The following is a 16,548-nucleotide window of genomic DNA, read 5'->3' as shown; positions in this document are numbered from 1 at the left end:
CTGCTCGCCCTCTTTTTCGCTTGTCTACACTGACCGAGAGCCTGGCACAGGCTATACAAGTATAGGCTATTTCCTAATGGCGAGTGTTCGTGCAGAAAAAAAGTGTCCACTCTATTGTAAAATAAGCCAATTTTTTCAATCATTATCACTTTATTACCTGGACAACCGTAAACTTCAATCCTCATTGAAATCTGATTTCTCCACTCCGTTGGCAAAAGACGAATGAAGCGTGTCTTGATCGACGATGAAAGTTTGTTGCACACAACCGTTTCACTATCTGTGTTTCCACTGAACACCTGGAAGTTACGATAAAACTGTGTTTTAATAATTATTCCTGGAGATCGACTTCAAAATGATTATTATGCATTCAAAATATTTCCCTGATTCTGATTTGCTAAAAGCACACGCATAATTCACCATAACCAGCTACTGATGACCGAATTTGGAAAAATTTTGCGATTAATCAACCGATGACGTAAGCCCCTTTCTCCCCTTACGAAATTTATACAAGGAAGGACTGTTTTCTGCTTTTACACCACACTTAGATGATATTTTAAGATGGAAATGTTCATGAAAGTGCAAGTCTCTTCAATTTAAAAGAAAAAATTTTTGTAATGATGGACAGCAGGATTCGAACTCAAGACCAGAAGTACCAGTACACCAAGCTAACCACTAGACCACTAAGGATTTGTTGGACGAGAGGGAAATAATTTAAGTACATTTTGCATCAACCAGTTTCGAAACAGTGCTTGACCCTAATCTGTAAAGACAGCGCTTAACTCTAATCTATAAAAGGCACTGCTTAACCCTAATTAGAAAAGGGGAAAACAACGTAGTGTAAATTTCATGAGGTGTCCGAAGGGGCTACGGTCGATGGGATCTAATGATAACCGTGCAGCTTTCTTGCAGGTTAATGCACCGTTAACCGAGAAGACCTGGGGACGAGGTTGAGTTGTTTTGGTTGTGACAACAAAAATGGCGTTTCAAGAGGAAGAACCAGGCGAAGTAATAGCTAAAAACGTGGCAAGAACAGTAGGAAGACAACTCGAAGGGCGACATCTACTATTTGGAGAATATTTGCGGAGCTGAACAACCCTAAACGTGCTCTATCGAAGATGAACTTAACATCGATAGAGATAAGCATGTTTTAGCTATGTTTTTAAACTAGGAATGATTTTGAATGAATAATTAAACAATTATTGAATTCGGCTTTCGTATCATATCAAGAATTATGGAGATCTTGGAGGGTGTTAACACCCTCCTCGATCTCCATAATTCTTCATAAGATACTCAGTCTCAAGTCACCATTTTCACATAGGCCATAATGCACCTTGTTTACATTCAAAAATTTTGCATAACCATTGTCTTTGATTTCTCTTGGGACAACTGTAATACCCAAGAGAAATTGGAATCAATGGTTATGCAAAATTTTGTGGGGTAAACAAGATGCCTTATGGTCTATGTGAAAATGGTGACTATAAATTACCGCTCCAACCGAAAAATAATAAATTAATATACAGTCGAATCCCGCTTAACGTACACCCGCCTAATACGGATATCTAGTTATTACGGGTAGTTTGTTTTGTTCCTACGGAACGGCATTCCTTACATTTTTGATACGGAAGCACAAATATGTGGACACATTCTATTGCCTGCTCAGTGTCCGTATTAACTGGCTTTGACTATTTATATTATTTAACCCATTCGCCCCTGGACATTTTGCCGAAAAACGCGTTTTGAGGATAGTCGAGCGGTTTTCTGGTCACTGTCATGTTGTAAAGAGCTAAAACTTACCACAAAGCCGTTAAGAGGTCGTACACTTCGCGGCCTTCTGATCCAGATGCACAATTTTAGCTTGCGAAGTTCGGTTATGCGCAGAAAGCAAAAATTTCGGGTTCTTGGGTTTAAAAGTGACACAACAGTCTTGACTTTTACTTTTCGCTTTCTCTCCTCCCCTCTTTTTTTGCTTTTCTCGCCTCATTTTTGTTTTCTCTTGCTGGGAATTTAGTAGGCTTCATTTTCGAGGAAAAAGTTTTTAGGAAAGCTTTTAGGTGGGTAGTGGAACAAGACTTTCATGGAAATTTTCAGGTCAATGTTACATGGTTTTTGACTTTTTCTCAGGTGTCCTTGACCGAATTGTGCTCATTATGGTGTGGTTTGAAAGATCTCTTCACTCTGCTTAAGTTGGCGGACAAAGGTGTCCTCGACCATCAAAAGTAATGACATTACAGGCGGTAGAAACGACGTGGATCCGCACTGGCGGTTACTGGCGGCTCAGAAGCGAATGGGTTAAGGAGGGTAGCAGTTGATAGAGTCTGACTCAGGGTGGAGGTCTGAAGGGATGGGATGGACTACACCTTGAGGTTTGTTAACCCTTCAAACACTTCTTTGAATTCTCATTTGTTGCCCCTATTCATTTCCTACAGAAGTAGTGGGAGAAGTTGATAAAAATATCAGGCAAATTCATCTCGTGTGATCATGTCCGTAATTCTCATGAACACTCTGTTTTACAAAGCATTGACATTACAAGGAGAAATTTGATGCTGATCACGGAGTACCTTTGGAGATGTACCTCCGACGTCTTTGTAAAACTGGAAGGTAGTACCATCATCACTATACTTTAACTTGTATTTGGTCACCCAGTTGCTGTAGCCATTCTCCCCTTGGGTCGCTATCCGTGTAACTAGCGTGTAGCTACCGAAATCCACCTGAAGCCATTGGTTGACATCATTTGTGAGAGCAGACCAGCCGCCAAATGCGCTCCCATCTGCCAGCAAGTGCAGCCTTGCATGTGATGCAGAGTGGTTGCTATCCATTTGTGAAGATGCGCTTATCTGAGCATCAAGAATTGTTCTACTTTCCATCCCAAGAGGAGCTATACAACCTGTTAAATACAAACTCTTAATATGATAACTGTCTGTTGTGTGGTTATTGTAATGTTCTATTCGGTAAAATTCAGAAAGCAATTATAGGACACATTTACGCGAAAGTCAAGGGACATCATATCCGATTACATACAGAATGTTTTATCGTTGCGGGGTACTCCCGGATTCGCTTCTCTTATCTCATCGGAAACCAACCAGTTCGATCAGGAATGGTAGACAAAGAACCTCGTTGTGGGAGCACCACAACGGTATCAATTGCCATGGGTAGATTGTTCACAGTCCCGCAAGATCGTCCAGATCAAGAGCCTTCCGTTTCGGGCCTCCATTTTGATTTCAATTTTCATCAATTTTCATCACGTCAGGAAGGTCTTAGAATAAATAAATAAATAAATCAAGACTGACTGCACATGCAGCTGGGATACTAGGCTTACCCTCAAGTCGAGCTAAAAAATTTTCCCGAGCGCGAAGCACGGCGGGAGATTTTTTTGTCTTCTGCGGCAAAAGTGAGCTACTACCGGAAGAAGAAATTGGAAGCGGAGGGCTTTGAGAAAGTCCACTAGGACACCTTCTGACCTCTTCAGGAGATAGAGACGCCCCTGAAGAATTTTCAAATAATTCCGGATTGGCTAGACAGTCGGCCTAGCTTTTTGTCTCCACGTATGTTCTGCCTTATCAAAAGTCTTATTAAGGTGGGTTACTTTAAAAAAAATGAACAATCCTGAGGCAGTTTTTTTAAAAAAATACCTGAACAGCCGTAGAGTTCCATTCTCATCGATATGTGACCGTACCAAGCCTCCGGAAGTATCCTGACATAACGCGCTCTGATTGGCTGGCTTAATGTTTGGTAAACAATGGTGTTTCTGTCTTTGTTTCCATCAAACAACTATCCAAACATAATAAACAATTATTTTATACACTGATATATTTTTAATTATGATTGGCTCGAAACTTTCTGAACTATAAATGAATTTTCTTAAATACAGCAAATTAATAATAATAATTAATAATAACAACAACAACAACAACAACCAAGTAACGTAGACAGGGGCGGATCCAGGAATTTTTTAATGGGGGGGGGGGGAAGGGTCCAAACTTTGGTTCAGAAAGGACTTTTGAAATTGTTTGTGGCAAATTACTTCTCATAGAGACGAGCACACGCTTCTCAATCTGTGAACGCCGGTCGCCGGTTGCGCGGGAAATACTACTTGGCGAGCATAGGCGAAAAGATGATAGGAGAGTACCCAAAACAATTACATGTTTTGAATATCCCTGGAATTTAGTTTAGTGGCAAAATTCAACTCGACTATCATGAAAAAAAATCAGCCAGTTTAAGATTGATATCCGATTCTGTTGATGTAAGAATTTCAGTCTCAAACAAGGGTCAGGTCTGATATGGGGGGTCCGGACCTCCTGATCCCTCCCCCTGGATCCACCAACACCGCGGAAAAACGTCCATGCATGCGCCAGGTTGAGTATTTCCGGTCACTTTTTCGGTCACACTTTCCCGCGCTCGGCTTCATTCTGTGTGCAGCTTGTGGTTCAGTTGTTTTGCTTCATGCCGCACGTGTTTTTGACTATTTTGTAGTTATTGAAATTGCTTTTATGGATAACCAGGTACAGATCACTGAAACAATTAGTCGATTAGATTCAGAAAAGGTAAGTTGATAATAACTCAGTGTGTAATTTTGGCCAGAGCGTCAGGTAAACTGCTTTTCATTCACGAAAACAAAGTTTTTGACTACCATTTTTCACTTAACCTGGCTGAAACTAAGACATAAAAAGCTATCATTGCAAGCTTGTGTATTGTAGTTCTAATTTTCAGTTCTTCAATTTCTCAGTCTTCATGTCTTAAAGCCGATTCGAGCTTGATTTGGAAAACGACAACACACAATCGCTTTCTAGTTTTATTTACCAGTGAGTTTTACCGTATTTTGAAACGAAACTCTTCTGAGTTGATTGCCATGAAACATAAGCTTAATTATACTGTTGAGGCTGGCAGCAAGTTGACAACTCTATTTATTTTTTTCACTCTCAGAATCAGCGAGCGAAAGCTGGTTCGATGCCTTTTTAGAAGTCGGGGGGGGGGGGCGGTCATCCAGACCCTGAGATAAGGGGGGGGCGGCCCCCTTCGCTGGATCCGCCACTGCCATGTATTTAGCAGGTGGAAGTTTCGTGTTTGCATGAGATGCAGCCGAACAGCACAGTCTGAAATTATTGAAATCTTCAACCAAAGAACAACCGTGTAAAAGAATTAAATAGGCATTTTCTTGAATGAAAGTCATTTGTAGGCATGTTTAGTTTCCCGGCACTGAAAGCTGCGGTTGTCGTGACTGCAGTCATCAAAGTCGAGGTTGTTATTAAATCCCACCTATCTTTTTTTTTTGAGTTCTTGTTTTCTCTGATAATAAAAAAATTATTGAACGGATTAAAATTTTATTTCCTGGTTCTAGTAATAATGATAATGATGACGTCTTTATTTTGGTTTCTTTCATAAGTATTGCCATTCTTTTCTTAGTTATCGCCTTCTCCCAAATTAACTTATGCCAAACCAGTAACATGCAAGAAAGCCGGTAAAACAAATTCGTCATGTCGAGCGCTCGCGACCTGCAACTTCAAACATCATTTTCAGTGTTGGTGCAACCAGATAACCATGTGGTGCAAACGTTTGACACTAGAAAAATATATCAGCTATAGAATGAAGTGATTTTTTTTGGCTCCTTTTTTGTCTGTTTCTGCCATTTTGCTTTTAAACTTGGCGCGACGGGCAATGTTATGCTTACGCAATTGGTTCATTTACTAGACCGGAAATAAAAAGTTGACAGAATGTTAAATTTTGTACTCATGCGCAGTGCGTTTTGCCGCGGTGTTGGATCCACCACTGGTAGAGAAACAATCGCCCCATGTAAAGTGATCCAAGACAGTCTTAAGTGGATTCTGGATTCCAAGCTGTTGATTGCAGATTCCAGGCACTAGATTTTGGATTCCAATCGTTAGCGGAATTTTCGGATTCTTTGAGCTTCATTAACAGGATTTCGGATTCCACAAGTATCACCGTCTTGCCGTATCACGGATTAAGCAAAAATTTACCTAATTCCGGAATTATCCGGATTACGTAAAATGAGGCGAGAAGAATACTACTTGGGCGTACCTTTGGTGAATCTTGTCCTAGTGCTTTGTAAAAATGGAAGTTCACTCCGTCTTCACTGTACTGTAACCTGTACTTGGTAACCCATTCGCTCCAATCACTTCTACCCTGAGTCGCTATGCGAGTCACTGTGGTATATGTCCCAAGATCAACCTGAAGCCACTGATAGATGTCTCTGTTTAAAGAGCTCCAGGCTCCCCTCTTGTTTCCTTCTAGTTTCCTATTCAATCGAGCTCTATGTGGACCATGATAGTCATCCCACTGAGAAGAGGCACTTATCCGGTCATCAGAGATTGCTCCATTTTCCATACCAAGTGGAGCCATACAACCTGTAATACAGTCAATAATGAGGTTGATAAGTAGAAATTAAAATGTTGGAGTACTATGGTAGAGGACCCTTAACGGTAGGACAATATAGTCACAGATCAAAGAAACAGCAGACAATATAAATACAGAGCAAAAACATGGCGGAGAGCAGCAGGTCACCTCTTAAAAACGCTCTGAAGGTTAATCTGACTGAAGGAGACATACTTGGCTCATTAGGCTCTTTGGGAGTTGTGTAGTACATTATGAGTAAAGAATAGTTGCATTTCTTAACTTATCATGCAGTTTGTAACGACATGTTTATTGACTTTCATGTTGTGCCTCCAAACGATCCCGAGAAACTTTGTGGTCGTATATCGTACCCAGTTTTTTTTTCACTCTTTTAGAACATGGCGAATGATCATGCATGTGGGAAGAAGGGGGTGGAAGCGGAATATTGAATATTGAATATTGAGTTTAGATTAGTTTCAATATTTGAAAATTTGGTTTGAATGTGAATAAATGTACTTGAATAATTAATCTTTATTTTTCTAGAAAATTCACTTATTCATTATACGAAGATCATGTGAATTATGCTCAAATAACCAGAGATAACCATAAATGCATGATTGTATATATAATTTACATTGATGAAGTACTGTTTTATCATGTTTTGACACTCTTTATATTTTGTCTTTATGTGTACTCTCACTTTGAAAATCAGTTGGAGATTAGCGCCATCAGACTGGGCCAATGTTTGAAACCAGGTCAAGCCTTTTTCTACTAACGTTTACCAACAGATAATAGTCTATTGCAATGTAACTAGGAGCATGTCTTGTTTATAATTTGATATTTTCTGAACGACCTCTGCCATTAGATAGTACTCGTTGCAAAGGAATGCATTTTGTCTTGGTAGGCTGTAATAGCGGACGTGGTTGACTCGTCCCCAGTCCGGCGTCTCCGAGTTGTCTCTCTCATTAATTATTTACTAGGGAAGTGCTTGGGTTGTGCGCGCTGGGGAGATCATCCGCTTCGTTAAAGAGCCCGTTCTAGTCTTTCACGCCAAATAATAATAACGAGAGACAACTGGTGACGAGTCGGCGGACGTGGCTCTTATAGAAAAACAATGAGTAATGAGGGAGGTCATAATTGTTTAACCCCTTTTTGGACGGCCGTAGCCTGCAAAGCGGAGACATATTTCCGGTCGTCGCTTCTCTCTCTCCGAAAAATAACGTCTGCGACCCCGAGTAGCAAAACGACTTCCGTGACGTAAACTTTTTGTTTTGATGTTGGCCAATCAGATCAGAGGATAGAATACAGCTCGAGTGCCCCCTCGCGACCTCGCGCACTGGCGTGTGCGCGCGCACTCGCGATTTTGGCGATAGTTACCAAATGCGCTTTGGAACGTGAATTTCACGACTATAACAAGGTTTCCTGTGACGTTGAATGCTGACTTCTTTATGAAGCAAAGGCTTCTCAAGCTATGTATGTGACGTGGGCCCTTGGTAGTACGTGACATAAACAAAACATGGACAAAATAATCGCTACAGCGAAAGGCGAATAATATAGCTTAACGACATCACGCTCAGACTCTCGATTTATTTCAATTTAATCACCGCTGACAAAAGGTGGCGAATCGATTGTACAGACACATCCTTGACTGATTCAGTAATCTCTGATAATCGCTCGTTAATAATTCAAAATCCCAAAAGTATCGCCACAAATTAATGATCTGAGGGCCGGATCCAGCGTGAAATGAAGAATTAATCATAGTCAAGATGACATTTCAGCTATGACGCTTCGACTCATCTTACAAAAAAACATGGAAATTAAAACTTTTAAAAGAACATGTATTTAATGAAATATAAGAACAAATATAAACTGCTTTCGATCTGATCAAAGTTCTGTGTCAACCAAGAAGCAACCACGCATGGGAAATCAATTACCACATGTCCTAGCTTTCAAAGATAATGAAAGGTACTAAAAAATATCTATAGCGCCCGGAGTAGTCAATAGATAAAAATCGGTATCGATTTATCAATCGATAAATCGCTAAAAATCGGTAAATCTGATTTGATTGATATCGATTGTATCGATCAATCGGTAGAAATGGATGACACCCTCGTTTTATTTATCGATTTATCTAGATTTTACCGATTCCATCGATTTATATCGGAAGACACAGCCATAAATCTAAATTTTCGGCTCTCAGCTGACGGACTACATCTGTTCCTTTGTTCATCCAAAATGAAAACTGATTCCATGCAAACAGTGAATTTGTTGACGATTGAGTAGCAATTGAGAGTCGAAGGATCAAACAATTTATTATTACTTTTTAAAAAAAAAATGTTTAAAAAATCTTATCTTTTCTTTAAAACCCGATTTAAAGTCTTCTTCTGATGGCCATATTGGCAAGGTTTGTAGCGCCCAGTTTTTTCACGACTTCGATCTGCCACCCTGTCAAAATAACATCAGTTCCGCGTGTAGTTACTTCCTGGAGTAGCCAATAGATAAAAATCGAAATCGATGAAGATCGCCAGCGATCAATCGATTTTGTCGATTGATAACGGAAAACGGTGAAAAGCTATCTAGGGAAATCTTTAATTTAGCCTGAATTTCAGGCGTCCCTTCGACTCTAGACACTCTAGAGGATGTCTGAAATTCTGGCTGGGAAATCTTTTATCTAAGGTTGTATTTCTCTTGGTACTTGCCTGCCAGAACTGCGAATGTAATTAAACCGAACCGTTCTTGTAATTATGTGCAAAAGGGTCACGGTTTTAGAGAGAATCTTGCGTCTGTAATAGTTTCCACATTTCTTATTTTCATGTTTGTTGATCAGTTGTTACTCGTGGATGTGTTTTCTCAGCTGTACTATTTAACTTATGCCATAAAACAACAATGTTGGACTTACCGTTATAAATCGTTAAAATCAAGAAAAATCGATATTACAGCAATTTAGTCTATCAATTTCCACCGATTTCCTTTATCAATCGATAAAAAGCACTTGATTGCTATCAATTTTTATCGATTGACCACTCCGGGTGCAAGTTAGAAGAGAAATGATGCGATTTAGAATACGACTGAGGGCAAAAAAAAAAACAAACAAACAAAGAAAAAAAAGTAAGACTCGTGAGCAAACTATAATGCTGAAAGCCAATCAGATTGCAGGGATCACCAATGATTTCAAAATGGGTATAATAAATAAAAGAGTACCTTGGCAACCGTAGATTTCCACTCTCATCGTTATCCGCTTAAACCATGCCACCGGCACAACTCGAATATATCGTGCCAAGATGGCTTCATTCAGTCCGTGTTGAACAATGCTATTGGGACCGCCAGAATTTCCAGTAAACACCTGGAAAAAGAATCATTTACGTGTGTGACAATGCTGAGCAGTCCTTTGAGACAGGGCGGCTTAGCAGTAAGAACGCTGGAACTGTAATCCGGAGGCCCCGAGGACTTTAGTCCCGTAGTTGCAGTGGCGCAAGGTCGAAAATTTTTCTCCGAAATTAATAAAAATCATTGCACAAAACATAGAATTAAGACTTGTAATACAACTGGATAAAAATGTAGATTTCTGTCAGTCACGTCTAGAGTACTCAGCAATATCACACTGCTTAAATTCCCCTTCAACTTGGAGAGCAGCCATTATTTACCCGCGCTTAAGCAAAATCGACGGCCACGGCTACAAAAACGTACTTAAAAAGTGACAGAATTCGCGCTGCTTCAAACTTTATCGTCCTAAGTACTGTAACAAATTTCAGGAAAAGAAAAAGAAAGTTGTTCCCGTCCTCGACAAAACGTGAATTTAGGCACTTTCACGTTGTGGTCGTGAAACGACGGCAAAGAATGTACCAAAACACGTGATGCACGTGCAAAGTTCTTGTTTTGCTAATCAAACCTATTGCTTTTTTGCCGTCCTCTTTGCCGTTGCCATCGCCGTCATCGTTGCTTAAGCTCCATAATTACCAAGTCCAGTTAGTGTACCTTTGCTGAAGCATTCGAATTACCAGGCTCTTTGTAAAACTGCCATATGACTCCGTCAGAGCTATACCGGATCTTAAACTTTGTCACCCATTCTGAGAGTCCGTATCCACTTCCCTGAGTCGCGACACGTGTTACTTTGGTGTAACCACCAAGGTCCACTTGAAGCCACTGGTGACGATCATTTGTAGCCGCTGCCCAGCATCCTGTATTCCTCCACCGATATCTCGAATTTAGCCTTGCCTTTTTTGCAGAATAGTCAGAATAGCTCCAGGTGTAATGCGAAGATGCACTTATTTGAGCATCAGAAATGGCCCCGCTTTCCATTCCAAGAGGATCTATATATTTCAAGCAAAAAATTTGTCAAACAAGGAAACAAAAAATAGAAAATAGTCAAGAGGTAGTGGAATTTCGTAGCCCACTTAGACAAGACCTCAAAGTACCCTATGGCAAGGGCCGACAGTGTTAGGCTACTATCACTTTACGTTATTGAATAAGTGTTTTTTCCCCTGTGTTGGAAGTCAACTTTAAAGAAAAAGACGCTAAAAAGGCCATATAATAAAGAACTTAATAACTTCGTCCGTTTGGTCATTACAGGGAAATCTCAGACCGAGGCCTCGATGTATAGATAGGGAGCTTAAGCAACGAAGACGGCGACGGCAACGAGAACGGCAAAAAAGCAAAAGGTTTATATTAGCAAAACAACAACGTTGCACGTGCATCACGCTTTATTGTACATTTCTTCGCTTTCGTTGCACGCAGTAGGGAACTTAAGATAGAGACGTTTTTGGGGCGACGGCAACTTCAACAGGACGTGACATCATCATTTGTTGGATATTGCGCATGCTTATGCTCACCACCTTGCCGTCGTGGTCCCGTCGGCGACGTGAAACTGGTCTGTTTGGCGTTGTGGCGAAAACGTGAGTATTTAACTTTCATTTCAATCAGGTTTGTTGCGTTTAGCAACCCAAATTTTGCAGATTATCGTTCTTAAATTGTCATTGTTTTCTTTGAGGCACATTTCAAGCTCGATTTCCAAGCTCTGTTATCTAAACTTACATCTTTGAATGTTTCTATGTTTTCATGTCACAGGGTCAAGATCCAACTTGGCAAACAGCCAACCGTAAGTGAGCTTGAGATGGACAAAATTGTCCTACGAGCCAAATGAAAGTATCCAGACAAAAAATATGAACTCCGATATTTTAATTGTGTGTTTTTAGTTCGCTCTTTTCGTTAGAATATCGTATAAATGAAACGCATTGAAAATTATATAGAACGAATAGTAGGTAATACCATGTACTAACGTGGGAACACTGAAATAAAGTTGTTGCCGTTGTTGTTGTTGTTGCATGCAAGTATTTCCCGGGAATTATTTCAATAACAAACTAAGAATACGCTTCCTTGGTAGCATTTTAATGTTCCTGTAATTTGCAAGGCTTCGACAAGCCTGTGGAGATCTTTTTTTTTTCAACACGAAATTCTGCCTTGCACTCAGCTGCATCCCGCATGTTTTTTAGCGTAAACGGATCGTAACTGACCCGAGGAAAATCGTGATTTTTGGACTCATAATTTTCCCACAAAACGAGAAACTCTTCATCCGATGCATTTTGTCTGCATAGCAAATATTTATTCTCTTAATTCTTTATGTGAAGCCATATTTTCCTCTTCGGTATTCTTCTAATTAAAGGCGCCGTCCTTCTGAGTTCACTGCGATCTTAATGTTCGATTTTTGACGGAAAGCGACGGCTGCCTTAGTTCCAGGCTTTCTCTGCCAGTCCGGTCGCCGTCGCCCCGAAAACGAGTCCATCTTAAGTTCTCTAGTTTTGTCGAGGACGGGAACTCACAACAACAAGTTTCTTTTCTTTCCTGAACTTTGATACAGTCCTTTAGTACTTAACTCCAAAAAAATTTGCCAACATTTCACGAATTAAACGAGAGAGAATAAGCGTGATAGCGTGATAAAGTGGAGGCAACGCGAATTCATTTTTTAAGTGACGTCTTCGTAGCCGTCGCCGTCCTTGTTGCTTATAAGCTCCCTATTACATCAAGGCCTCGGTCTGAGATTTTCCTGTAATCTCCGACCTCAATCTCGGTTGATAAGTGGTGTATATAATCTACAACGATTTAAAAATTATTTTAAAAGTGAAGTTCAAACAAAGCCTTCATTCGCCAGTCTTCGTCAAGGCTTGAAGCTACCGAGCGAAGTTACGTAAAAAAATTGCTCCCTGTGCCCGTCTCGAGGTTGGGGACAATGCAAGGTGGGCCATATCCGAGTTCCCCTGGGCCTCTGTATCAAAACGACTACTGCGCAGCCTTTGATATGGAGATGATTTTTCATCCTCATGCAAATAAAACTCAGTTTCACAAAGGCTGTGCACTTGGCCTCATTTTGAAACTGAGGGTTTTTGGAACTCGGAAGTGGCCTATTGCCTTTGAAAATTTGCATTGGAAACTGCATTGTGGCCTAGAAGAAGGCCAGTTGTTCTGAAACATCCTTACCGGAACACGTTAAGGCGTGATAGGAAGCTTGGAAACCGGAGAAAGATTTGTTTTTGTCCGTTTTAAAAACCACAAACATTTGGTTTGCTGAAGAATAGAGTCCACCCTTTGGGGGCGGGTGTCCTCCGTAAAACACTCCCAACACCTCCCCTGTGGTATTTCCTCCATCGTACACACGAATGACATCTGTGTTGTTTTCAGGCTGTAAACTGAAACTTGATGAGAACATCAAAAACACGTGCTGTGATAGGTTGACTCTGATATTCCAGTAACAGTAGGCTTCATTCGGGTAATTGTGCGGGAAATGCGGAGACCGAAGGACACCACTGTCTCGACCCACGTGAGTCTTGTTGCAATCTTCGCATTCTAGGATTACAAGATTTCCAAGCAATAAAATGATGAATACAGTAAAAGCCTGCGTTTTAAGAACCTGCATTTTCCCAAGATAGCCGAACAGGTACTTACATAAAATAATAGTTAGCACAGTTAGAAATTTAAGGTATTTAGGGTAGTTTCTTAAATAGGTTTATTTTCTAAAGAAAAAAATACATTGTATCAAAGAGTATTTAGTGGTATTCGGCTTATTCCTTATACAAAATCTGCATACTAAATTAGCATTGCAGTTGGAGTGTGTGATAAGGCACCTATGTCTCCAAAGAGGATCCTAAATGTTGACTTATGTTATTTACCCAAGTGTACAGAATTATTTTTTATCGATTTTAGAAAATAAGAACATGTTTCAAATTTTAATGAATTAATTTTCATTTACGGCCTCGACGGATACCACCGTCCTCGATCTCCATAATTCTTCATAAGATACTCAGCCGCATTCATTAATTGTTAAATATTTGAACCGTGGAACAGAAAAATAAATGCTGAGCAGAGAAGATCATCACAGTTAAATACGCAGCTTATGCAGTTTCGAAAAGAAAGCCTGATCATGAAAAAATTCAGGTTGCGATTAATAATTATATGGTTTTTGGCTGCTATCAAACAATCCTACCGTTTGTTTAAAAAGAAAATGCCGAGAAAAGGAATGAAAAGGAATTTTGTTGCCAACATTTCAGTTTTCAGCTGTTCGTGAAACGCCATGAAAAAAGGATACTAGGCAGATCAATTTAGGTTTCTGTATGGAAACTGACCACCTACCCCTCCCCTAAGCGAACATTTTGCCCTAAGTGAGAAGTAACAGGGGAGGAGTAGGTGGTCAGTTTCCTAGAAACTAGAGAGACAATAAGCAATTTGTTTAGTTCACTCATTCAGTTAAAAGACTGCTCGGGACTGAGGATAAACCAGGCGAAATCATTATGCCCTCGAATAGATCACAGTTCAAAATTTGAATTTACTAAAGAACCGATCTATGCCTTGGGGGTCTACTTCTCTTGAATCGACTTGCCGCCAAAAAAAATAATTTGACCTACTAGTCTCTTGTAAAATGATTTAAAAAAAAAGAAAAAAATGCTAATTTGTTCAACCACAACAAAAGATAATGAGCTGACTACAAGAGATGTAATAGGCGTGATGATCTATAATTCGCAAACTATATTTAGTATTTATTAAAAACTGAATCATTGGATAATGCAATTCTAGAGCTCTGATTGGCTTAGCCATCATGGTATATGAGCCATTATACCATACTCTCCAAATATGGTAACTGTACGCGTCTGCTCAAAATTAAAAACAAGCTGAAAATCGTTAGTTTTATTTACAAATAAAGTCGGGAAGAATTCTCGATATTTTGTGGGCGTTTTTAATAAAACAATTATCCCGCTCGCCCTTGTTGGATATGAGATGATTATGGCCAAATCCAACGCACACTCGTGGAATAATTGTTAAATATATCACTACATCATCCGCCGAATTCATACTGTGAAGAAAATGGCAATTCCGAGGTTAACTTCGAAATTGAGTTTAATTTCGAAATTGAACAACGTTTGCTCTTGTCATGAACAAGGGTATCCGATCACAGATCAGAGGAGCAAACTCTTTTCCAAAGCTAGTCTAAAGCTGTATGTAATGCTGAAAATCTTTTTAACACCTACTTTTTTTTCTACGAAATTCTGAAGCAAATATAGTACTTACTTGACAATATGTATACCAAGGTAAGCAGGCTGACAATTTTCCAGAGCGTCATCTCTGTTCAGGAGAAAGCCGTTCTGCTGACAATGAATCGCCGTAATCGGTCTTAAAGAGTCGAAGAACACTCCTTTTATATCAATATTGGTAAAAGAAAGAGATATTAAAGGGAAAGTTTTGCTGTGACATCCAAACATCTGCTCAAGCAGGTTAAGGCAAGGTTAAGCCATTTATGGCTGAGTGGCATTTAGAACTAGAAGGGATTATTTCAGTTGTTTGGATAATTAAAGGCTCATGAAAATATAGGCCACTTTCGATATATTAAAATTCAGCATGATAGCGAGTCGAGTGCATAAATAAGTTATTTTAGAAAATTATGTTAATTTCCTTGTAAGAGAACGCAAAAGAAAATGACTATGATGAATTTTAATTTATCGATAGTGGCCTTTTGGCATTTTGACAAGCAAAATTGTATCAATGTTCTTTACGAAATGTAACATTTTAGATGTTCAGATTTTCAATCACGTAACGACGTAACCTGCAAAATGAACATTAACGATTTTCCGGTTTGTTCTAACAAAATAAAGCCGGGGAGATTCATCGAGATTTTGTGGGCGTTTTTAATAAAACAATTATTCCACTCGCGGTTGTTGGATATGAGATGATTATAACCAAATCGGCGCCTCGTTGGCTATCTACCATCTCATATCCAACGAGCACTCGTGAAAGAATTGTTAAATAGCGTTATTTGTTACATGGATTACATAACGGTAAAACGTAAGTGATAAATACCAGAAACGTGACCTGTATGTCTTAGTTTTTAGTATGTGATTTTTCGGAGCCGTTTAGTCCCGAGGGTACGTTTCGTACTAACATCCAAAAACGATCTTTGATCAAAATGATCGGAGGGTGGAGTTATTTCGATCTTACATATTAAACAAGGCACACGTAAAACAGCCTTCCGGGCTCGGTATGATTACCGGGACCTTCGAGAAACGGGCCCCTGGCCCCCGAAAATAGAAAACAGGAACTCGGAACTGCTGAGCAGGAAGGCCCAGTTCTGACTTCCGATAGTTGACTTTTCCATTTGAGTCATTTATCACTTTTGATGCCCTTGAAAGATGATATTTTGTGCAATAAAATATTATCTGGAGTTCAGACCACTTTCGACTTCCGACTTCCGACTTAGGAGTCCTTTCGATTTCTCAATCCGAGTAAATATTGTAGAATATAACAATACCACAACGTTCACTGAAATTCCAGTTGACAAATTAATCTCAAATTAAGAAATAAGCAGCAAAAACCAAGATATTTCCTATATATTGACTAATCACTATCTTATCTTTGTCATAACAAATTTCTAGTTATTTGGAACCATGCAGATGTGCTATATATCTTCATACTATCTTTAAAGTGAAATTTTACGTTGCTGCAATTGTTACTGCTTTTGGATGTACATAAGATAGAGTAAAACTAGCTTTTTATAGGCTAAGAAGCTAGTTTTCAAATAACTTTTTGCCAATAATAACATCATTGACATAGTTAGAAACTAGTTATTAGATAGAAGTAAACTAATTATTGACATTAAGAAATGACACGACAGATAGGAATAAACGAGACATAACTAGTTGGAAGAGAGTGTTTGGATAGCTTTAA

General features: G+C 39.5%; 1 protein-coding gene and 1 pseudogene across 1 annotated transcript; both read right to left on the bottom strand.

Annotated features, from left to right (window-relative positions):
- LOC140953530 (uncharacterized) overlaps positions 1 to 6,369 on the bottom strand; it is a 40,964-nt pseudogene extending 34,595 nt beyond the window's left edge.
- A 2,643-nt stretch (positions 6,370 to 9,012) lies between these two features.
- LOC140921784 (neuropilin-1-like) lies at positions 9,013 to 13,547 on the bottom strand. The gene is made up of 4 exons (XM_073371784.1): positions 12,817 to 13,547; positions 10,321 to 10,655; positions 9,547 to 9,688; positions 9,013 to 9,053 (listed from the first exon to the last, which is right to left on the bottom strand). Exons 1-4 carry the CDS (start codon positions 13,250 to 13,252, stop codon positions 9,013 to 9,015), a joined length of 954 nt encoding a protein of 317 aa, XP_073227885.1. The 5' UTR covers positions 13,253 to 13,547.
- Positions 13,548 to 16,548: the final 3,001 nt, after the last annotated feature.

This window comes from Porites lutea, chromosome 12, assembly GCF_958299795.1.
Source record: "Porites lutea chromosome 12, jaPorLute2.1, whole genome shotgun sequence".
Classification (NCBI taxonomy): domain Eukaryota; kingdom Metazoa; phylum Cnidaria; class Anthozoa; order Scleractinia; family Poritidae; genus Porites; species Porites lutea.
The sequence above is the reverse complement of the archived record's forward strand: the minus strand, read 5'-3'. Positions and strand labels throughout refer to the sequence as shown.